The sequence below is a fragment of the Mustela putorius genome, unplaced genomic scaffold (genome assembly GCF_011764305.1).
Source record: "Mustela putorius furo isolate JIRA1106 unplaced genomic scaffold, ASM1176430v1.1 tig00003854_pilon_pilon_pilon, whole genome shotgun sequence".
Lineage (NCBI taxonomy): Eukaryota > Metazoa > Chordata > Mammalia > Carnivora > Mustelidae > Mustela > Mustela putorius.
The window spans coordinates 9,400,870-9,425,642 of record NW_025422006.1 but is presented as its reverse complement, the minus strand read 5'-3'; the positions used below and the strand labels follow the sequence as shown (position 1 = coordinate 9,425,642).

Here is a 24,773-nt window from a genome sequence, read left to right as displayed (position 1 = left end):
AGAGCGCTAAGTAGTTCAAGGCAAAGTGTTTTTGCTTAAAAAAAAAAAATAGGACAACTGGTTCCCTTGGCACTTTCTGTGCTTTATTCCATGTTGTACTTTTCCTTCTTGATGATACAGAGTGTAAGCAGAAAACAAAACCCCCCAAAAAACCATTACTATCTGGCATTAATTTTGTTTGGAAATTCCCACTCTTGTTAACAAGTCTACCTGATAATGAATCTCCCATGATCTCAGCTGCTTGATTTATTTGTGTTTTTCCTTCCCGACTTTATGTGATAAAAACATCAGAGAAAAGCTCATTATGAAAGTGTTTCTAGACTTCCAGAAAGGTGGAAATTTAGAAGAAGGCGTGCTCATATTAAAATAAGAAGTAGGAAAGACGGCCATGTTTGTAATGCTAATGTTTCCGTGCATGTTACTTTAGATTTGAAGTGAAAGCAAAAATAACTCGATACTCCGTTATCAATATCTGCAAAACCATTCCTTTTTCTGGATTTGCTGTGCATTTGGTTCTTCATGTGCCCTCAGGGGATTAGAACAAGAGCGTTTGGAAGGAAACTGAGAGAGCAAGATAGAGAGAGAAAGAGAGGGAAGGTACTTAGGTACATTCCAGAATGTTGGTGCCATTCAGGAGAGGATTAAGCCCCCTGTCTGTGTTTGGTTTTGAGATTGAGTAAATGGCTAGAGGAAATAATCTTTTAAGTTAATAATAAATAGTCTTTTAAATTAATAATAAATAATCTTAAAGAAATAATCTTAATTAAATAGTAATAATGATTATAATTGTAAAATAATCTTAATTAAATAATATTAATTAATAATAAATAATCCTTAAAATTGCTTCCTTAGATTCTGTGATGCTGAGCTATTCAGGAATGGTAGGACACTATCCATTTGGGTAATGTCTTGGAGTTGCACAATAAAGAGGACTATCTTTTTGATACGTTTCATGTGTTCTTTGCTAAAAATATTTTTTGTCTCTTGCCCATGTGAACCAGAAGCCCCTCAGTTCCTGCACATGGGTGAGATCACCGATGGTGTAGACATGAGAGCGGAGGTTGGAATTCTCACGCGGAACGTTGTCATCCGAGGAGAAATGGAGGACTCATGCTACGCTGGGAACCAGTGCCAGTTCTTTGACTATGACACATATGGGGGGCATGTCATGGTAGGCAAAAAGATTTAATGAGTTCCTTGGTTGTTAAATACTTTCAAGGTGTTTTTAAAGATTTTTTAAAATTTATATGTTTATGAGAGAGAGAGGGGGGACGGATGGGAGGGAGAATGAGCAGGGCGGGGAGGGGCAGAGGGAGAGGGAGAAGCAGGCTCCCCGATGAACAGGGAGCCCGAAGTGGGGCTGGATCCCTGGACCTCCAGGATCATGACCTGAGCCAAATGCAGATGCTTAATCCACTGAGCCACCCAGGAGCTCCCAAATTTGCGGTGGGATCTGTATGGATATGAAAAAGAAATCCCATTTTATTTTGCTACTCAGGAACAATGAAGAGATTTTGCATAATTAAGATAGAAAATTCTATCTTCATTTAGTTGATCTCGACCTGTAGTTAAACCATTTTGTCTCTTGCATGCAGTCTCTGAAAGGATCAAATGATTCTTCTTAGAACTTGATATGAAAGGGGAAGCAGTAGTGATATATACATACAAAATATCTTTCTGTAAGAATATTTTTTGTACGCAGATTTTTATTCTATAAAAGTATTGAGCACTTACTGTGTGGTAAGCCTTGCACTGCATACTATCTGCTGTGACTTCTGGGCTGCATTTTGGGCTGCCTGAGTTTTCAAAACAGTTTTTGTGCACCGAGTAGGTTATGGTTGTTAACATTTCTGTTACACTGTTTACTGAAATTGTGGTCGGTGTTCTTCCTTTGTTGTTACTAGTATGAATAAAAATCCGGTGTTTAAAAATAGAATGCTGAAATTGTGGATCACAGAGAAATATTTAAAAAGAACTGAAGTAAATAATATTATGTGGGAAGATTAACAAGTAACTATTTATCAGACTGTGATGGTATTTACAGAAATGAAAGAACGAGATAAGATTGGAGATGACCAAAATATTTGAACAAATCAAAACACATTACGTATATAGAAATCATTTCTGTAGCTTTCCTGGTTGCATTTCCTTTTATTCCTAAGTAGAGGCTATTTTTATGGCTCTTTAAAGTATTCACTTGTGTTAAGAAGCTGGCTGGCTTCTGGCTGGCTGGCTCAGACAGTAGAGCATGTGACTCTTGTTCTCAGGGTCGTGAGTTTGAGTCCCACATTGGGCATAGGGATTACTTAGAAGAAGAAGAAGAAAAAAAAAAAGAAGCAAAAAAGAAGCATTTGCTAAATTAGGAACTGGAGATACAGGAAAGCAGGGTGCCAAAGGGAGGGGGGGAATATCCATATCTATATCTATATATTTTTAATAGATTTTATTTATTTATTTGAAAAGAGAGAGAGAGAGATCACAAGCAGGCTGAGAGGCAGGCGGAGAGAGAAGAAGGGAAGCAGGCTCCCTGCTGAACAGATAGCTTGACGTGGGTCCCAATCCCAGGATCCTGAGATCATGACCTGAGCTGAAGGCAGAGGCTTAACCCACTGAGCCATCCAGGTGCCCCCTCCCCCAAAATATTTTAATACGCATTCACCTTTAGACATTTTCTATTAGAGCCATATTTTTTTTTGCTACTCAAATATTCCAAAGTGTATCGCTTTGATTTCGGTTGTCTTGTCTTACAGATAAGAAAGAATTTCACATCCGTCCATCTTTCTTACGTGGAATTGAAACACATGGGTCAGCAGCAGCTGGGGCGGTATCCTGTTCACTTCCACCTGTGTGGCGATGTGGATTACAAGGGCGGGTACAGACACGCGACCTTTGTGGACGGCTTATCTATTCACCACAGCTTCTCCCGGTGCATCACTGTGCACGGGACAAATGGTCTGCTGGTACGTAGCGCGCACGACGCTGACGCACAGTAACTCTCCTCTCTCGCAGCCTCTCCCTCTGATTAAGTTCGCTCTTGTAGCGCCTGCGTTCCTCTGTCCTCCTCGCACTGAGAATTCTGGTGTTTTCCTCTATCAGGAGATCAGTAACAGCGCGCATTTGGCTTTGCCTCTCCAGTTAAGATGAAAACTTCTCTTTGCATCTGTAGCAAGTGCGCTACGTAGATGTCACTTGTCACTCGTCACAGTGTCACTTGTCACTTAACCCTCAGTTGATCATGTTATCGATGACATTGCACACTTGTGTTTTTACAGATTAAAGACACAATCGGATTTGACACGCTGGGTCATTGTTTCTTTTTGGAAGACGGTGTGGAACAGAGAAATACTTTGTTCCACAATCTGGGCCTCCTCACCAAACCCGGCACCCTCCTCCCCACCGATAGGAATAATTCCGTGTGTACCACCATGCGAGACAAAGTGTTTGGAAATTACGTGCCTGTGCCCGCCACGGACTGCATGTGAGTGACAGGAGGAGAGAGAGAGACTCGTGTATGATGCTCAAGGCCTTTAACTTTGTGGGGGAAGATGTTTCGGGGGAAGTTTTCTAGTAGGCAGGATTTTTCCATGACTAGTGTTGAAGTCATTCTAAAAAAATGCCTTGCAGGGCCGTTTCAACTTTCTGGATCTCTCATCCCAACAATAACCTGATTAGTAATGCAGCTGCGGGCTCACAGGTAAGTAATGTTAAATGCTTTCTGGTTGTGTGGTCTTTGTGTTGAGAAGTGTTCTGGTTTGTGGGGTTGTGACATCATGGGGGACAGTCTAGCTCAGGCACGGTGCTGTGTTCTGGTACTGCTCGTTTCACTGAAAGCGGGATATGGTTGAGAGGGTCCTTTTGTTCCTTCTGCATCATTCCTGCCAGTTAGTACCTATGGGTGTGGTAAGACGGATGCCAGATGGAGGAAAAGAGTTGGGCTGATGTTTGGGGTTATCGGACCTTCCAGGTGCATTTTCGCTGGGTCACGTGCCGTCTTTCTAGCTTCTCATATTCAAGTTGCGCATGGCTGAATGCCTGATCATTTCAGTTTTTAATTTTAATGAATGAGGAAAGCCTTAGCTTTTCTCTATGGGAATGGATTGTTCCGTAGAATCTTATGGCAGCAGTCATTCCGGTCAAGGTGGACATTCTTCTGTTTCAGTGCAGGGATCATACACACGTAGGGCCTTCATCTCCTTGGTAAAGCAGCTAAATTCTGTGCCTTCAATTAACTGTGTGCCTTGAATCATTTCAGAGACATGCAGACACATAAGAATAACTTAAGAGAATAAATAAGCCATTTTGGGATGGCAGAAATGTCTCTTGGAGAAACTTGGGAGAGATTTACATTTATAATTGAGTGTGATTTGAAACTGTTAATTTATAATGGAAACGTGAGTCTTGAGGACATTATTCTATTATGATTATGTCCATGCTGTGCACTGTAGTACAGAAATAGGAGCTTTACAGCAACACCTGCATATTCGTATTTATATATTTATATGTATAAATAATAATATTTATATATATGATATAAATATAATATTTACATGATAAAATATATACACATATTTATATATTATATACACACATTTGTGTATATCTATTATATACACATGTTTATATACATTATATACAAATATTAAATATTATATACACATATATAATATATATATATAATCTATTAAATTTTTAAAAGGAAAACGATACCTAGCATTATTTCCAGGACTGAGTAAAAGATTAGGGGAAAGGAGTATTTCTTCCAGATAACAAGAATATGGACATCTCTGGGTGATGGTGGTATTCACTTCTGTGATTTTCCTTAAAAACATAAAACATAAAATTCTTAGTTACCAGGGCAGAGACCTGGACATTTAATCATTTCAGGTTTCCGTCCATTCATTTTTCGTCACATGTTTGCTGAACATCTATCAGATCTGTGCCAAGAGTTTATAATTAGAGGATAGGTGTTGGGGCCAAGATGGCCACAGGCTTGATACACAGCCTCACCCTGGCTGGGATCATCTTCTGATTTGTGTTACATTTCAAATGAACAGAGCAAAGGTTCCTTTCAGCTTGTTTCAGAAGCGGTGGGTTGAAGATGAAAGCAAATTGCAAATGGTTCATGAAACAGTTTCAGGGGAGGTTGCCACAAGCCCTTCCTGGAGCTCATGTGAGACACGAAGAAAGCCCGTCTCTCATTTCCCATCTTATATTTGTCCTTTTTCCTTTTCATTCTGTGAGTTCTTTCTTTTCTTTCTAGAAAAACCGTTCCAGTAAAACTCATGTTTTGGCAAGGGTTTACCTCTCCAAATAAATCAAACTCTTTCTTCTTGTACGTTTCCACTGCCTTTTACAAAGCTCCCTTTACCTGTTTGGACACCACAGTGTTGAACAGGAAACAGCTGCTACCCCCTGGATGCCCCCCGCCCCCCGCCAGCCCCCTGCCCAGACTCCATTGCGTCCTGGGAGGGTTCGTGCCACCCTAAGCTTCTAGGGCTGTGGTGTGGAGCCTCCAGGTCGTCTTCTATGCTGTTTTGTGCCCCAAAGAGTAGAGGAAGCACAGAAGTTTTTTCAGGGTAGTTAGTTTTATTAAGATCCATCTCTAAACCTTTATCATGGAAAAATGTTAAATATTGCTTTCATTTTGGTGGGTAAGTATATATGCTTTCCACTGTTCATCTCTCTATGCTTCTAAAAGACCTTATTTCTTACAATGAATGTAATACCTAATACATATATTTTAGCTCCCTATTTCCCATCAGACTGTGAATTCTTTGAGACTAGGCTTACTCCACGCTTGGCACAGGGAAGCGCTAAAGGAATGTTTGCCAAATGTGTTTTTCTCTCTATAGCATACTTTTGGACTCTATGTTAGACTATGAACAACCTATTCAAAGTTCTACCGCTTGGACTTGTCCTTCGCATTGGGCTGGTTTTTCGTTAAACCGTAAAATAAAACACTTGTCGTGGGGATTAAGACACTAATTTTGATTTTTATATCTCATTTTGAGTGCCAAAAATTGTGAAAACTGTCCCGCTTCTCCTGTTCAGGCCAGTAATACCAAAAGTGAACAGACAGGATCTAGACTGAGACAGCATCCTGATTCATGCGTGTGGTGGTTTTTTTTTCTTTGGCAAAAGTTTGCCTCGGGACAGGAAGGGCATTGGAGTTGTTTGAAAGAAGTCAGTTTGCTCTGCGAGTTGGCGGATAGTTGTTTAACGAGTATGAGTATGACTCATTTATTGATCAGGTTTGGAGGTGGACAGAAAAACACTCACATGGCTAAAAGGCTGTGCTGTCCTGGTCACCTGGAAGGAAGGAAGGCTTGTTTGGTTCTAATACGGCATAACTTTTGAAAGTAGATAATGCTGGAAGAGGTATATTTTGAAGTGAGTTTTGATATCAGCCACTCACTTCTATCCAGGACTGCAAGTAGAATTAAAATTTTTTTTTTTTTTAAAGCATGATTATGATGACTTGGGAGGGTGCTAGATCCGTGCACAACTTTCGTAGTCCATTCTGAGCCCGAAACAATGAAAAATTAGTGTTGAGAAGATTCAGTTTGCTTATGAAGCACTCGGTTTTTTGAACATGTTTCCTAAAGTGGCTTTATAAAGTAAGGCTTTTAACGATCTTGCCCTTTTACTGACAGGATGCTGGAATATGGTATTTATTCCACAAGGAACCTACGGGGGAATCCAGTGGATTGCAGCTCTTAGCAAAACCAGAACTCACTCCATTGGGTATATTTTATAACAACAGAGTCCATTCCAGTTTTAAGGTAGGTTCCTAGGTCTTAACAAAATCATTTCATGTGATTCCCAAGGTGAAGGATGGAATGCTGAGAAATGCAGGTGAGAAATGACAGTTTTCAGTAAAACTTGTCATCAGAAAAGGTAATTTGGGATTAAATAAGCAGACCCATAACCCTTCCACATTGAGAATTATGTACAGTGTCTGCAGGCACAGCACCAGCAGAACGCATGTGCATTCAAACTGAGTACTGGGAATGATGGGCTCTTCCCTGCATCCACGTCCCCTCGCTCATTCCCCCCCCCCCGCTTCTTTCCAGTCGTAAATATCATGTTTTAGGGATGTACACATTAGATAAGAAGCATCTGTTCTCTCTGCTCCCAGTTCACAGTGTTGGTAGAGGTTCCTTTTGGGCATTTAATGCTAATTACGTAGTAAAATATTACTTACGGTATTTGACCTGACTTGAAATGATGCAGATCAAGTCAATAAAAGGCCACTTAGGAAGTCCAGGTTCCTTGATATTCATCCCCACCCTGGAGTATAACTATATTTGCCTCATTTTGTGCTCACAAGGCACTTCGATTTTTTTTTTTAATTTTTTATTAACATATAGTGTATTATTTGCCCCAGAGGTACAGGTCTGTGAATCGTCAGGCTTACACACTTCACAGCACTCACCATAGCACATACCCTCCCCAATGTCCATAACCCAGCCACCCCTCCCTCCCCCATCCCCCGCTTCCCCAGCCCCTGCCCCCGTAACCCTCAGTTTGTTTCGTGAGATTAAGAGTCTCTCTTAAGGTCTGTCTCCCTCCTGATCCCATCTTGTTTCATTTTTTCCTTCCCTACCCCCTGAACTCCCCACCTAAGGCACTTTGATATTTTCATTTATGCGATACAATGCCCAGATTCTTTACCCTGATATGAGCCGCATCAAAATTCAGTTAATGTGGGCACCTGGGTGGCTCAGTGGGTTAAAGCCTCTGCTTTTGGCTCAGGTCATGATCCCGGGGTCCTGGGATCGAGCCCCGCGTCGGGTTCTCTGCTCAGCAGGGAGCCTGCTTCCCCCTCTCTCTCTCTGCCTGCCTCTCTGCCTACCTGTGACCTTTGTCTGTCAAATAAATTAAAAAAAAAATTCAATTAATGCTTCCCATTTCCAATACGGAGAGGACCCTTTAAAAACCTCAGTGTGGTATAATTTGAAGAGTGGAATCACTTGAAGACTTGAGAGAGCAAAAAACCTCAGTCAGAATTATGTTTTTTTGTGAGCTGAGGACCTGATTGAGGCTAATCATTGTTAAGCGTACCATTTCAAACTGGAAATCCTCAAAATTTTCTAATTAAAGTGGTATAAAAAAATCTCATTCTAATTAAATTTTTAATATCCTATGCCATGAGGACATGTAGTGATCTGTTAGCTCTAAGAATAGTAGATCTAAATAATAATCTAATAATGGTTAGGTTTTAACTTGTTTAATTTGGGGTTGACTGTCCAGAATAATACTTTGTAGCCAAGGGAAACGGAACCCTGGGAACCCTCCGAGAGGAACCGGTGATCTTTGGATCAGTCACAAAGAATAGCGTCACTGACCCTTCTGCCGAGGGTCCTCATTAAAAATCCTTCTTTTCATCCTCATACCCATTCGCCTCTCTCTGTCTCACTGAATGCAACCACTGGCCACCCGATTGCCCAAACTTAGAACAGGAATCTTGATTGCTCCCTTTCCTTCACCCTTAGACATTTCCTTACATACTAAAGCATATCGTACCTCTTAAAGAAGCCTTGCCCTATCCCTTTTCCCCCGTTAACAACTCCCACAAGTCTAGGTCCCCTTAGTTTTTCTTCTGGATTATTGGGGTCGTGTCCTACCTCGTCTCTTATCTCCCTTTTTGTCCCTTTTAAAAATAATTAATTAATTAATTAATTAAATTAATTGAAATTCAAGTACCAAAGGATATTATTCGTTTCAAAGGTAGAATTTAATGATTCATCAGCTGCGTATAACAGTCAGTGCTCGTTTCATCAAGTGCCTTCCTTAATACCCATCACCCAGTTACCCCATTTCTGTCCTCTTGTAATCCATTCATCTGTCCTGCTGGCAAGAGCATTCCTTCCTAACGTGCGGTTCCTTGCATTGCCCTCATTAAAAGTCCCGTCGAGGGGTGCCTGGGTGGCTCAGTGGGTTAAGCCTCTGCCTTCGGCTCAGGTCATGATTTCAAGGTTCTGGGATTGAGCCCCGCCGTTGGGCTCCCTTCAAGCATCGTCTACTTCTTCATCATATGCTTACCATGTTGGATTGTGGCTGTTTACTTAAAGGCACGTCTCCCTGCCAGTTTATGTGCCAGCAACAGCAAAGACCATGGCTTTCTTGTTAATGTACAATGCTCAGTGCCTCCCAGAAGGCAGGCACTAAATAAATATTTGTTGAATGACTGAGTATAATTAGATCAAGTAAAATATCTGGTAAAGTTGCTCTTTGTTCCTTTCCCCTCCTTTTGGTGGGAAACTACAACTAATTTTCATGAATCTTTATGTAACGTGTAGCGCTAACTTAGGATTCATATTCATTTTGGTCCCTTGTTGTTTTGCAGGCTGGCTTATTTATTGACAAAGGTGTCAAAACAACCAACGCCAGTTCGGCAGACCCAAGGGAGTACCTCTGTTTGGATAACAGTGCAAGGTAGAGTCATCCTTTGACCTCACGCTCTAGCCATATCTTGGCAAAGCAAAACTTCCTGAGTTAAGCCATTGTGCTTCCTTCTCCACCAACACATTTAAACTGAAGCTTTCAATGTTTGCAGGAGAGCATTGGGAAAACATTTCTTTCTGCTGTTCTAAGCCCTGTGGCTGGCTTGTTTGTTTTAAAATCTTACTGAGATGCCAGAGAAGTCAGTACTTTCTCCAGCTTTTCATAGTTGTAAATTGATGGGAAAGAGAGGCGCGGAACGAGAAAGAGAAAGGAGAGAGAGATGCTGAAAACAGGGGCTACGTTTGGCATAAAGTAGAACATGAGTCACTGCAAAAACGAGCTAAGATGTTTTAGTGTCATTCCTGAAAACCAAGGCATGGAGAATTTACGGTTAGTGGTCAGAAGGGAACATTGCATTGAATGTATTTCACAGGGAAAGGTCTTGAACTTGATGAGCAAGCTAGTTTGGTTCATTTGTCTGTAGGCTCAGAGTCCCATCATCACTGGGCTCTGTATTGCTCTCCTTTATAACCACAGAATGTGGTTGGAATCGGGAGAACATTTCAACAAAGTTCTCTTATGTGCTATATGAGAGCCAAAATAAATAATGTGTCTCCAATGGAAATAAGAGTTTCTGGAAAAGAGATAGCAACTTAAAGTCCTATTCAGCAGAAATTGTGTATGTGTTATTTTCTGATACTTCAAGTTGAAAGACCCATGTCCGGTTTTGGAAGAGTGCTAGATTTAATAGGCTCTGTTGATGGACATTTAAGAAAAAAAAATGCCAGGCCCTCTTGTTCAGGAGGGAGTAAGATAAGAGCCACACTGTAGGTCGGTGAGTGCGTTTAAGTGCGAGGCAGGATTCTTGCAACACAGTAATAAGGCATGAGGTCAGGAGAAAACTGGGCAAAGTACAGTTAGTAAAATTACTCATCAGGATTCTTTAAAGGTCAAGTTGAGCCTGAAATATCTTCAGGCAACGATCAGATGGCATGTGAGAAGCCAAGAAACTATGGACATCATTTAAGTAAAACACACGTCTCTGGACATCTAATAGATGAGTAAGAAATGAAAAAGGGAAAGAGGAGATGAACTTAAAAGAGAAAAAGAAGCATAGAGATGAGAACCGACGGTGAACCAAGAAGATAATATTAACTGGCAAAACAAAGAAATCTTTGCTGGCCGTACGCTCCTGCTTTTTAAGAGTTTATTTTAACTGGTAGAACGAATAGTGTGTGGTTTGCTTAGTATTAACAGAAAGATCCTTAACACAACAGAGTTGACTCTCTTCCCTGCCCCCCAAAAATGATGTGTGTGTGTATGATGGATGGATGAAAATATATTTTTTAGAATTCATTAGAATTCTGAATCAGTTCAGAATTCATTAGACTTGACAATAAAACAATTTACCCACAATGGCCGGGATAACACAGTGGGTATGTGTGTATGATATTACGATGATGGTAGTTTTTTCTCTGCTCTTCATTATTTCTCTTGCCAGTTTATAAGTGCATACATATTGGGAATTAGACTCCATTTGGAAGTTGTTATAGAAAAGAACTGATTTTAGAAGATGAGTAATGAGGCATCTGGCAGCTGGTGTATACATTTAATTTTGTACAGACTGATGTGTAGGCTATGCCCACACGTATTCATGAAGTCCAGACATGAGTAAAAATGATAAACCTCTAACACAACGAGTAGTAAGCCAGCCATGAATTAATCTCTGGCTCATGGGATCCAGAAGATACTTTGTCTGTTCATCAAAGGGAAGTTGACTCAACAGTTGATCAGATGAGCCTTTCCTTGTGTCTTCAAGATGTGAAATGACAGGCATCCGAAGTTGGGAAAGTGTAACCCAGGAGAACTCTTGGTTTGAGATTGGGACATTTCATCCAAAGGAATGAAAAAGCATGAAAACCAACTAGTCTTTAAAGCCAAGGGCAATTAAGGGAGGTTGGAATTGGGAATGTTAACTATCATCTCCACCTCAAGTGGGAAAGAGGTTAAAAATAAAGAGTGTCCAAGCAAGTGGTCAATGATTGAGTTCTATGGATAGGAGTTTGCGAAAGGACAAGATGGCGGTAGCAGTGTTGCTTTCCGATACTTTTTTTTTTGGGTGATTTTAGAACGTTGTATAGTTTTCTTTCCAGAACTCTTCCATCTGCTTGATATTATGTCAAGACTGTGAAGCTGGTGCCAGCAAGCACAAGGCCAGAGAATAGACGATAGCCTAGAGTCAGACTTTTCAGTCCTGAGGTCAGAGCTATTTAGCATAGGAGGCCATATACACGGATACAGCGCTTGCCAGACTGGTCTCCTGGGTTCCATTGTCTAGTCCTTTCGCCATGTCACAGCGAGCGACCAGTTTTTAAGAGAAAGTGAAATCTAGTTGTATCACTTCCTTGCTTCCCAGCTTCTGAAGACTTTCCATCACGTCCATCTGTCTGTCTGTCTTTCTGTTTATCCACCTACTTTATTTATTTATTTAGCATGTAACTGAGCCTACTTAATGTATACAAGTCAGGGAGTTTGGGGATAGGTGTCCACCCAAGAAACCATCACCACCGTCAGGGTCATAGACCTAGCCATCACCTCCCAAAGTCTTTTCGGACCTCCTTTATGATTTTAAAAATCTAAGAATATTTTTTATGTATATGTAGTACAAGAATTTACCCTAAGATCTTAGTCTCTTAGCAAATGTTAAGTTGCACAATAGAGGTTTATTAGCTGTGGGCATGATGCTGTATGGTAGAGCCTTAGAATTTATTTATTTTGCACAGGGGCATCTGACTGGCTCAGTTGGTTAAATGTCTGACTTGATTTTGGCTCAGGTCATGATCTCAGGGTCACGAGATCAAGCCTTGTGTGGGGCTCTTGCTGAGCGAGGAGACTGCTTGAAATTCCCTTCCTCTCCCTCTGCCCTTCTGAGTCTTGGCACATGCACACATGCTCACTCTAAAAAAGAAATGAGAATTTATCTTGCAGAACTAAAACTTTGTGCCCTTTGGCCCTCACCTGCCTGTATCCTGCTCCTCCCTGCCTTCACAGCCATTATTCTCTGGTCTGCTTTTCCCAGTGCGTTTAGAATAAAGAACTGTATCCTTGCTGGGCACATGCTTAGCTCTCTATCCTCTGCCCCATGCTTTTTTCTTTTCTTTTCTTTTTCTTTTCTTTTTTTTTTTTTAAGATTTTATTTATTTATTTGAGAGAGAGAGAGAGAACACAAGCAGGGGGAGCAGCAGGCAGAGGGAGAAGGGGGCTCCCTGCGGGGCTCCATCCCAGGTTTCCCCTGGGATCATGACCTGAGCCGAAGGTAGATGTTTAAGTGACTAAGCCACCCAGGCGCCCCTGCTCCATGGTGTTTACTTTCCAGTCAACTTGCTTGTTCTCTGAATGTGCCAAGCTCAGCCATGCCTAAGGACCTTTGGCTTCTTTTCCCATCACAGCACCTACTGTGTGCCAGCAACCAAGGTAGTGGCATATCAGCAAATACCATCAGCAAATACCTTGCTGACTGCGTGTTTAAAAATCTCAAACTGGGACACCTGGGTGGCTCAGTCGTTGAGCATCTGCCTTCCGCTCAGGTCATGATCCCAGGGTCCTGAGATCAAGCACCACATCCGGCTCCCTGCTTGGTGGGAAACGAGCTTCTCCCTTTCCCACTCCCCCTGCTTGTGTTCCCTCTCTTGTTGTCTCTATAAAATCTTTTTTAAAAAAATCTTGAACTGCTGAATTGGTTTTTGAAAAGCTATCTAGTTGTCCCCCCCCAACCCTGTCCCCAAGCTTTGTAAGATAAAGATAGAAATGATCTTTAAAAAAAAAATAGGTGACCTTATGGAATTATTTATTCAATTTGTTATAAAGGACAGTTTTTTACACCAATTATTTGACCTTTTTATTAAGGTCCTTGTAAGTGGGGACATGCAGGTGGCTGAGTCCGTTGAGTGTGCCTTTGGCTCAGGTCATGATCCCAGGGTCCTGGAATCAAGTCCCACATTGGGCTCCTTTATTAGTGGGGAGCGCCTGCTTCTCCCTCTGCCTGCTACTCCCCCTACTTGTGTGCTTAGGCTCTCTCTCTGACAAATACATAAAATCCTTAAGGAAAAAAAAAGTCCTTGTAAGTGTTCTGGAAGGAAGAGAATTAAAGAGGTAAAATTCAGTCTCTGTAATGAATAAGTTAATTGAATACAATCTGTCTTAAATATAGGCATGTTTAAGGTCTTGAACTAGTTTTATCTCTGTGTCTAAAACATTTTCACCAGCACACAACTCACATAATATTCCAGTTCGCATATATGAATGTGGAAATATCTGATGAATTTATTCAGTATGTTTATATTAGTGTCGTGTAGATTAAGAATTTGTGAAAACATACCAGATTTCCCGGTCTGAGAGTTTGTTTGTTTGGAAATGGTTTTAGTGTTTAGAATGTTCTGCAGTATCCCAGTCTATAATATAAGTTGATTTAAAAATAAAAATAAGAAGTTATGAAAGTAGTTCTCTTGAATCTTATGTAAGTAAACAAAATTTTTTTTCAGTATCTAAAATACCAATAATGAGTTTGTAAGTTGTGCCTTAAGATTTTGTTTGTCTGTTTTGGCCAAATATAAATCCTGCCTTTTGACACTTAAGCTTACAATTGTAAATAGTTGGTTTCCAATGCTTTTTAAAAAAACTTCCTTTTTTTTTTTTTTTTAAACCCCAAGGTTTAGGCCTCATCAGGATGCGGACCTTGAAAAGCCACGTGTCGCTGCTTTAATTGACAGGCTCATTTCTTTTAAAAATAATGACAACGGAGCTTGGGTCAGAGGGGGAGACATTGTCGTTCAGAATTCAGCGTAGGTATTCTCTGCAAAGTCATTGTCTGATAACACTGATGTATGCACGAATTTAATTATTTATTTTCCAGGGTATTTATTTTCAAGTCTATAAAAAAAAAAAAAACCCAGAGTACTGAAAGTACAGTGAGACTTTCTGGACTTTTAATATTAGTACTATTATTTTTAAAGTATGTTTGTTTTTAGTAATCTCTACCCTCGATATGGGGCTCGAACTCACAATCCTGAGATCAAGCATTGCATACTCTTCTGCCTGGGCCAGCGTGGCACCCCTGGAATTATATTATTGTTCCTAATAGACCGGGTGAGCTCTGAGGACGTAAGCTCACGCTCGCAGACTGTGAATGTTTGGAATCGTCTCATTCCGCTGCTTTTATTGGAACTGAACCTGTCTGGTGACACGAGAGTTTTTTGATGAGATTGAACAGAAACTGGGGCTTTAACTTGATAGAACAACCATGGTCTATGTCAGAGAGCTAAATAAAGATTTTGAAACTACCTGGATTTCTTTCCTTTGCTTTTGGAAACTCAGAAGTTTGCCTGATGCTCTTTCACTGCCATTGAAAACAGAACTTGTGAATTCCACCTTAATAAGTCTGTTGACTTATGTCTTAACATGACTTGAGGCAGTAAGCATCTTGCTTTTTTCCCATTTTTATAATTTTAGGAGAAGTCTTGATGTACGTTGAGCTAAGAGTTGGTGTTCAAGAGTCTAGAAAAACATGTTTTTTCTGGCTGGCACTCATATTAGCTCCTTGGCATTTTACCGTCACCTCTGACTTTCATGGTGCAAAAAAATTAATTTTGTATGAAGTCTGTAGAGGTAGCTTAGGTATTAGTGTTGAAAAATTTGAAGAGAATGTTATGATCTAATTGTTTAAAAAAGAATTATGAAAATAACAGTGACAACGCACACGGACAGGCTGCTTCCTCTGTGCCAGGCACTGTTCTAAAGGGGTAGAATGAATTAGGATGTTTAATGCCCTCATCAACTCTGATGAGCAGGGTTATGTTATTGCTTCAACTTGTAGGTGAGCAAACTGAGGGAGAGTCAGGCCGAGTCATTTGCCCAAGGTCATGCAAGGTCACGCAGGTTCCCGCAGCCAGTCATTGGCAAAGCTAGGATTTGAACCGGGTACCTTCTCTGTGGAGTCTGTGCGTTTAGCTGCTGGGAAGCGAGATGCTTTCTGTGATCTTGGAGAGTAAGCAGTATTGGAAGCTTCTGGATTTCCTAAAACTTGAATACTGAGAGAAATGATCTCTTGTTACATGAGATGGTAAATTAAATGTTCTCTTATTCTCTTGTCTTACAGATTTGCAGATAATGGAATAGGGCTGACCTTTGCCAGGTTGGTAATCACTTTGGAAATACTTTCGATTATTTTAAAGCTATAAGGTACAATAGCCTGGGTATTTGTTTTTGTTTTTACTTGATCGGAATAGGAGTGTACTATTATTGTATTAGCACTAAAGAAAACAACAACCACAACAAAACAACATCCACTTCCTGATACCACTAGAGGGCCAAAACCACATTTTTCTTAATTAATAGAATTTGTACCAAAGTTGGAGGTTAATATAGCTGGAATTCGATAGAAAGGTAGGCCCGTCATATCTTTTGTTTGGAAGAAAACACTTGAGGGGTGCCTGGGTGGCTCAAGTCAGTTAAGCATCTGCCTTTGGCTCAGGTCATGATCCCAGGGTCCTAGGATCGAGTCCCACATCAGGCTCTCTACTCAGCAGGGAGTCTGCCTCTCCCTCTCCCTCTGCCTGCCATTCCCCCTTTTTGTGTTTTCTCTTTGTCAAATAAATAAATGAAATCTTTTAAAAAAAACAACAAGGAGAAGAAATCACTTGAGAAGAAGGAAATAACAGTTGGGATCATATTAAATAACCTCTTTCTTCGAAGCCAGTCTAACTTTGCAGTGATCTCTAAGACCTGAACTTTTTATGGGACCGTTATTTCGGCTGCTGTCATGAACATGCTTGCCCTCGAACTGTTACATTCATGGCAGGTTCATTCTCCCATGTGCAATGCTGTTCCTTGAGACTAAACTCACCCATCAGTGCTGTGAAATGCAATTCCGTTTGTTTGTTTACTCCACAAACCACGAATTGATTTCTGTGAGGTATGCTCACAGTTTAGAAGGACTTTTTGATGACTTGATAATAGGTATTTGAAAAAGCTCCTGGCTGCTTTGAAAACTAGCTTTTTTAGCTGTAACTTGCCCTTTTTTTTTTTTTTTTTTTTTCAAAATGATTTTATTTATTTATTTTTCTCAAGGAGAGAGACCACTTGTGTGAGAGTAGCAAGCAGAGAGAGGAGAAGCAGGCTCCCCATTGAGCAGGGAGCCTGACACAGGGACTTGATCCCAGAACCCTGGGGTCATTGTCTGAGCTGAAGGCAGACGCCTAACCGACTGAGCCACCCAGGCATCCCCCGCTATTTATCTGAGCGTCAATTTAAATCTCCTGGAAGGGGGAGGGTAATGTTTATGCTCATTTTCACAGCGATGGAAGCTTCCCAAGTGATGAAGGCTCTAGCCAGGAGGTATCCGAGTCTCTCTTTGTTGGGGAGAGCAGGAATTACGGCTTCCAGGGTGGTCAGAACAAGTATGTGGGCATTGGAGGGATAGACCAGAAGCCCCGGACCCTGCCTCGGAACAGGTAAGCATTGCTTGATCAGCGTACGGTTATATCTGAACAACAAATAAAACCCAACCCTTATGGAAGCTTCTGTAGTAATCCTGGGTGGACTGGTTCCCACCGTGCCGCTCTTCCCACCTTATCTAATTACCACTACTATTATTTTTGGTGTTATTGCTATTACAGTTGTGTATAGTATCTTCTGGAATTCTGGAGCATTAACGATCGAACGCTTTATAGATTTCATTATCAATTGTTTAAACCAAGGAAGCGATCTCATTTTTCATTCCTTGCATGGCCTGATAAAAGCTGCTGATATTTTTGTTTTCTTCTTTCTTGAGCCACAGAAAGTTGGCCAAGCTGTAAACTATGACATGAGGTCACTTTTGCCTCAATCTGTGAGGTTGGTTTGCAGAAATAGCCACTGGAAAAAGGAAATAACCTATTGCAAAGAGTCCTAGAAAATAAGAGTGGGCAGTTGCCAAAGCTGACTCAAGCCCTGACCACGGCCCATATAATTACGAGTGTTTCAGCTGCGTGGAGGAGACTCTTGGCATGTTTTCTGTCAAAATAATCACAGAGTCATTAAAATAGTACTTACCCCAGAATGATTCTTTGGAGCTTTTAGGGGAGCTACTAACTAATTAATCCATACCTTGGTTCTGAGACACAGTTTGGAATCGTCCTTGTAAGAAAAATAGAGAAAAACTCATGTTCTAAAGGTCTCACATTAGAGCTACTGTCAGAATTTATCAAGCAGCAGTCCTCTTAAAGTTGTGCACCATAGGTGGTCATTGGGCTAGGACAGGTCAGGGGGATGGGCCCAAAGGGCTTGGCTTTGAGGGCCAAATGGACTTTACTAGCTTCTGGCAAAGAGTGAGCTTGCTTCCACTTCCCCTGTGCTGGTCGTTGGGAAGTTTTGAATGCCATTATAAGCTTCGCTCTGTGTAGCACTCCTGTTGGCCAGACTGTGTGGAAGCCACTGGGAAAGAAACTTCATGGATATTTAAGAGCTAACATTTATTAAATGCTGATGATGTGTCAGGTCCCGTTCTAAGTACTCCATTCTCTGCTTAATCCTTGCAAAGCCCAGTGAGGTAGGTCCTGTCGTTAATCCTGCTTTATAAATGAGGAGCTTACTGAACGTGGCTGGGTGGGATTTGGGTCCCGTGACTCGGCCTTCCGCACGGTCCATGCCTTTCGGAGTGTTCTAAGCTGTACCTGTCTCTTCTGACGTGTCACCAAAAATGGCTGTTGGTTTTTGGTGGCAGTAGGAGGGTGGCCAGCTCCGTCCTTCTTTTATTTTATGAAGCCTTCAGTTTCTTCTTCTTTTTCTTGTCTCTCTCTCTGTTTCTAACTGAAGTATAGTCGACTTAAAGTAGTACGTTTCAGGTGTGCAAAATACTGACTCAAGGATCATATATATGTTAAAAAAAAAAAAAAAGAATCATATATATGTTATGTGGCCCCCAGTTTCATTTCAAAATGCTCACTGCTTCCTTGTGAAGGAGGCTTTTCCAGGCGAGATCGGGCGCGTTCAGGGTGGTATGGCCGTAGACAAGGAGGCTTTTCCAAAACAAAGACTCCTCCTTGGTCCCTGGACCCAGCCTTTGTTTTATTGTGTCTTGACAACTTTTTCTATGTGAGAGAACCATTTGGGGATCTCTCCTCAGAAATGCATCGAGATGCATAGTTTTTTTAACCAGGTGATTTCGTTTCCTTGCTAGCATGTAGGCTTTTGCTGTAAAACACTGCCAAGTTGTAAACTAGAGTTGCTGTAGAAATCCTCGGCAGTGCCATTAAAGAACTTTAACAGAGTAGACACCTAAGGGATCCAGAATATTATGGGTTTTGTACCTTAATTATGATTAATGATATATGATGAGTAGGTTAAGGGGCTTGTGTTTGAAGAGAAGGGAGGAAAATGAATAAACCGAATTTCTCACTCCAGCCAGCCCCTCTGACATAGTAAGCCTTAAGAATTTACACTTTTATACTTTCAAGCATATCATTTCATTTTATTACTGTCATTTAGTGGCTTGAAAGGAGGTTCTCTCTGTGGAAGCTACAGATTTGTCTTTTGTTCTCTTGCCAGAGATTTTGGAACCAAAGGGGAAGTATATGAGTTCCCAAATAAAAGGTCTTAACTGGGTTGATTGAAGCGGGAAATGTCCCATTCAGAGAGGCCTCCATTCTGTCCCAAACAGCACGTCTCTCACCCCAATCTGTTGTAGTACTGTGTGTCACTGCCCCCACAACACTTACTATCTGAAATTACCTTTTGTTTTTCTCTTTGCCTCTTCCACTGCAGTATGCGTTTCATTCGAGCAGGGATGGTCTCTTGGTTCCACTGGATTCTAGAATTGTACTTAGCGTGTCCAGGAGATTGAACAGTGTTTATAAAACAAACATGTGACTGGGCGTCTGGGTGGCTCAGTGGGTTAAAGCTTCTGCCTTCAGCTCAGATCATGATCCCAGGGTCCTGGGATCGAGTCCCGCATCGGGCTCTCTGCTCAGTGGGGAGCCTGCTTCCCCCTCTCTCTCTGCCTGCTGCTCTGTCTACTTGTGATCTCTGTCAAATAAATAAATAAAATCTTTTAAAAACAAACAAACGTGTGAGTGAAGGGAGGGGCCCATGTGCATTAAACAAAATCTTATGTTTCAACAGGACGTTCCCCATCAGAGGTTTTCAGATTTATGACGGGCCCATTCATCTAACCAGGTGTACCTTCAAAAAATACGTGCCCACGCCAGATAGGTACACCAGCGCTATTGGCTTCCTTATGAAGAATCCCTGGCAGATAACCCCCAGGAATAACATCTCCCTCGTGAAGTTTGGTCCACATGTAAGTATGTCCTTACGGTATCTGTGTAGTGACCATGCGGGAGCGTGGGGGGATAGATCATTCCCAAAGACAAAAACACCAAGTATTCATGATGAGTCTTTACAACTAGGAGGAGAAGTAGATGCAGGAGAGACTCTAATTCCATGCACACTGTTCCATCGGGTTCAAGGTGAGAACAGAAGTTCCATGTGACCTGAGGTATTTTTGGCCTTCACGTAATACCTCGGAAGGGACCACGGCTTAAAGTGATGACACGGCATGGGGGGATGGGAGAGTGTCAGAGGAGCATCAGGATCTAGGGTTTGGGGAGGTTCATTGTGATCATCTATGAGGAGAACTGAGTTGTGCCTGGTATTTTACTTGTCTGGGGCTTGTTCTTCTGGAGAACCAGAGGATAGAAGGATGGGAAAGAAGAGGAGTACTGGGATGGTATAAGACAGATACAGGTATGAACTCTTGGGAGGTTTTTATGAAGACTGCAAAGAAGACTGAGAAATAAATTGTTTACAGTACAGTAGCCCACAGAAATTGTTTTCTTTGTACTTTCATCTGTGCCCTCTGGAGCCTGAGCACACAGGACAGTCTGATTATATACCTTGCCCTCCGCCATCTTGCCTGTTCCTGGTACTGGGGGGATGAGAGTCTCTCCTCACTCACTGCTCCCACAAATGGCTGTAACTGGGAAGTGGCTCATATTTCTCTCATTTTTGTCCACAGGCAGACTCTGCAGTTGCCTAGCTTAAAATAGAACACGGGAGGGGCGCCTGGGTGGTTCAGGGTTAAGCCTCTGCGTTCGACTCAGGTCATGATCTCAGGGTCCTAGGATTGAGCCTGACATCAGGCGCTCTACTCAGTGGGGAGCCTGCTTCCCCCTTTCTCTTTCTGCCTGCCTCTCTGCCTACTTGTGATCTCTGTCAAACTAATAAATAAAATCTTTGGGGGGGGGAAAAAAAAGAACATGGGATAGTTTGACCGGAGTCTATATCTAGTTTTCCAGAATGGCTGAGGCATGAAGCAGGAGCCCAGGTCCAAATTGGGATGCCAGCTTTGTTGGCTGGCTCTCTCTTAGGCCCTATGACTCTAGGGGAAGAGGTAAGGCTACACTAGCAGATCATTTCCCACATAAATAAGTAGGGCAGTCCTTAGAACAGCTAGGGAGGAGGTGGGATGTTCACTTACTACCCACACAGACCTTTCCACACACAGACTTCTAGTGACCTCTGACACACTCGTTCTGAAAAATAGCTCACTGGGTGTTACATTAGCTGTGGAGTTCCCAAGTTCTCACATCCCTGCTCTTCAAGGTAGTGGTCATCAGCCTGGGGGTCTGGTGGTGCTGGTGCCCAGAGAACAGTTTGCAAAGGGAACAGTGCCAATTTTATTCTCCCTGAAGAGGTGGGAAATGTGTCCTAAACATCTCCTAGATTTAACCACAGAAGGACCAAGGGAAATGGAAAAAGGTCCTACAAGTAAGAATTTAGAGCCACTAATCCCAAACATCACTGATTTTTCATAGAGTTGCCTATTACTTAGATGTTCGGTTGATTTTACAACATCTGAGGGTGATGAGTACATAAAAGCATTTTTGAGGTGTATCTGCGAGGCTTGCATAGTGGGAATAATTTACCACTAATAAGAAGTAGCTAAAGACTATAAAACTTGTCACCTGCAGCCTGCTTTGCAGCTGTGTACTGTGTGTTTAATAAAAGCCTTAAATTAACTCTACCTGGCATGAAAATGACTGAGCTGGGTTTGGTTGATGTTGGAGAGAATGTAAAAATAAAATGATGAGCTAGCTCAGAAGCTGGAATTTATAATAGATTTTTATTTAATTGAGGTATAATTAGCAGGCAGGGAAATGCACACACCTTAAGTGTGAAGTTTATAATTCTTCTTTTTTTTTTTTTTTAAAGATTTTTATTTATTTGACAGAGATCACAGGTAGTCAGAGAGGCAGGCAGGGAGAGAGAGGAGGAAGCAGGCTCCCTGATGAGCAGAGAGCCTGATGCGGGGCTCGATCCCAGGACTCTGGGATCATGACCTGAGCCGAAGGCAGGGGCTTTAAGCCACTGAGCCACCCAGAGTAATTCTTAACAAATATGCGTGACTGCGTGTTTCCCCCTTCCCACGACTGTTCTGATTCTCTTACCAAGGTTAGTTTTGTCTGGAGAGCAGGTAATTCTTTTTAAATGGGAAAAATGGAAAAGACCAACATTAGCTACGTGACCTCCACAAGGCTCTGTGACTTTTTTCTTTTTTCTTTTTTTTTTTTTGCCCAACCATGTCATAATTAACTGAACACTTTGATTGATTGGGTGCCATCGTTGACATCTGTGAACTGGGGCTCTCGGCTGCTCTAACCTTGAAGCAGTTGAAATGGATATGCCTTTGGGTGCAGGCAGGGGATGCCGGCCAGGACAGTAGAAGCCTTCCCATGGTGATGTCCTGGTTTTTCACTGCCGGCAGGTCTCTCTGAACGTCTTCTTTGGAAAGCCTGGCCCCTGGTTTGAAGACTGTGAGCTGGATGGTGACAAGAACTCCATATTCCACGACATCGATGGCTCCGTGACAGGCTACAAGGATGCTTATGTGGGAAGAATGGACAACTACCTGATCCGCCACCCAAGCTGCGTGAACATTACCAAATGGAACGCGGTGGTCTGCAGCGGGAACTATGCCCAGGTGAGCCGTTGTGCACTGTGATGCCTGAACTCCGACCCCGCTGCCGACAGCATCTCTTCTGGGAGGAGGGCTCTCTTGCTCTGCAGTGTCATTGATCCTTTCCAAAGGATGATTTTTCTTTAGGAAAAAAGAAAAAAAAATTCACAAGGGATCAGGGACTCATATAATTTTATTTCAAGTCCTCCTCCTTCAGAGCAATTCAACAAGTGGGTCCAAGAGTGGTAGGATGATTTGCCTTTGGTTAAATATGCTTGGGATACAGTTGGGGTGAGAACCTATACTTCCTAAGTCTTAGGCTGGGTTTTCTTGCCATGCTGCCGCTGTGCTCACTGAAAGGGGGATTTATTCTTGGCTTTGAGGGTCATTATCTCTGCTAAATTAGAGAATTAGGCAGGGGGATAAAGATTGGAGGAAGTTTTCTGGCTTAATTTTAAAGGAGTATTAGCTTCTTTGTTGTGGGATTTTTTATTCCCATAAGAAAAAAAAATAGGTTATTCTTGCCTAAGTTCTGGGGAAAACAAGGGAAAAAATGGAGAATTAACTATAATAGAGAAGAAAAGAATGTAGTTTGAAATGTAGTTTCTTTTTCCTTTCCTCTTACTCTTAATCAGAATTGCCTGCTAAAACTAAGTTAACCTCGGATGCTGTAAAAATTCTAGAATTAACATAAAACAAAACCAAAAAGCTTTTAGCTCTTTTCTGTAGCTACAGTTTAGTTGAATTTCATGGGTGTGTGTCTGAGAGTGGTATGTACTCACCAGTGAAATAGAAAATTATTATAAATGTGCCCGTCAACCCTTTGGATTTCAAAAGTATTCGAGAATGTGAATCTAATCCTCCTGTCTTACAAGGCAGAGTAGTAATTCAATTTTTATTGGAGGACGAAGAAAGAAGTAAGTCATCTAATGCTTCCTAGGAGGTTCTAGGAATGGTGGGACCACAAGTCAGAAATTTTCTCCTGAGAATTTGAGATTTGGGCTGGGAGCCCAGATCTCCAGCCATTTGCTGTTACTTAGATAATGTTTAGACTGTATGTTTTTCGGTAAAAGGTAGAAACAAAATAAGACTGTATGTTTTTAGGCAAAAAGGTAGAAGCACCTGGATCTCAAGACGGAATAATAATTGTTCGGCTATTTGTGAATATATTTTAGCTCTTTGCTAACGCAAGGGTTCAAGCGGCTCAGGAAGAAAGGTGAAAACGTAAGGCGCATTTAAGTTAGAGGGGCGCCTGGGTGACTCCGTCGGTTCAGTGTCCCAGGGTCGTGGGATCGAGTCCCGTTACTGGATTTCCTGCTCAGTGGGGAGTCTGCTTCTCCCTTTGCCTCTGCTGCTCCCCTTGTTTCTGCTCTCTTCCTCCCTCTCTCTCTCAAATAAATAAATAAAATCTTGGGAAAAAAAAAAAAAAAGTTACATGTGTCACTTCCCGTCCTTCCTGGATTTGGAAGAAGGCAGGAGATTGATTATGATATGTCTATTACATATATCCTATTGTATATAATCTTTTTTTAAATGTTATAACCTAGTTCTAAAATGATACTGTTATTTTAACGTATATTTGAAATTATACATTCTATATTTGTATAATCTATATAATAAGTATAGGTTAAATATAAACATTTTAAAAAATAAGTATATTATGTTTGTGTAGTAACTATAATATAATATATAGTACATAAATAAACACTAAATAAATATAAATATTTTTATAACAAATTTTTATACTTTTTATTTTAATAATATATTATGATTTTTATAATATGATTTTTATAGATACTATTATAATTTTTACAATACATACTAAATAAGTATAAAATACTAAGTCAACATATACTAAATAAATATATATAAATGAAGACCATTGGTAGTCTCAAGCAATATGTTTCCTATCGTTATTTTAAATCTTCAAGGGGTGTTGTAAAGAAGAGTGTTACTATACTGAACTAGTCAGACATGACTGAGATTTGGGAGCGTTTCTGGCTCACAGGTTGTATGCATGAGGAATTAATATGGACAGAACCATAGAACTGACAGGAAGAAAAATAGAGAACTCTTGTGGATTAAATTCTGTTTCCAGCAAACGTTTTAATCCCCCTGGAGAGTTCCGTTATGGGATAGTGATTTGTTTTAGGAAATCGTTCTGAGGTGTGTTCTTTGGAGGATGTCTTTGGAGAAGGTTTCGTTTTGGCCCAGCGAGGGGCACAGCCACTGGAATGAATTCAGGATTTTTAAATTTGTCTCTGTTGAATGTATTTTTTTCCAGTTTTTGCAAAGTGCTTTATAGCTTTTATTTTATTTATTTATTTTTGAATGG

The 24,773-nt window shown here is 41.2% G+C and overlaps 1 protein-coding gene across 3 annotated transcripts in view; it reads left to right on the top strand.

Annotated features, from left to right (window-relative positions):
• CEMIP2 (cell migration inducing hyaluronidase 2) overlaps positions 1-24,773 on the top strand; it is an 83,663-nt gene that overhangs the window by 38,531 nt on the left and 20,359 nt on the right. For all 3 annotated transcript variants that reach the window (XM_045065094.1, XM_045065095.1, XM_045065096.1), the window contains 11 exons: positions 1,002-1,171; positions 2,751-2,960; positions 3,273-3,478; positions 3,625-3,694; positions 6,654-6,782; positions 9,350-9,438; positions 14,157-14,288; positions 15,602-15,637; positions 16,800-16,955; positions 19,603-19,780; positions 22,247-22,462. In XM_045065094.1, the coding sequence (XP_044921029.1) occupies positions 1,002-1,171; positions 2,751-2,960; positions 3,273-3,478; positions 3,625-3,694; positions 6,654-6,782; positions 9,350-9,438; positions 14,157-14,288; positions 15,602-15,637; positions 16,800-16,955; positions 19,603-19,780; positions 22,247-22,462 (1,592 nt within the window). The remainder of the gene's footprint in view (positions 1-1,001; positions 1,172-2,750; positions 2,961-3,272; positions 3,479-3,624; positions 3,695-6,653; positions 6,783-9,349; positions 9,439-14,156; positions 14,289-15,601; positions 15,638-16,799; positions 16,956-19,602; positions 19,781-22,246; positions 22,463-24,773) is intronic.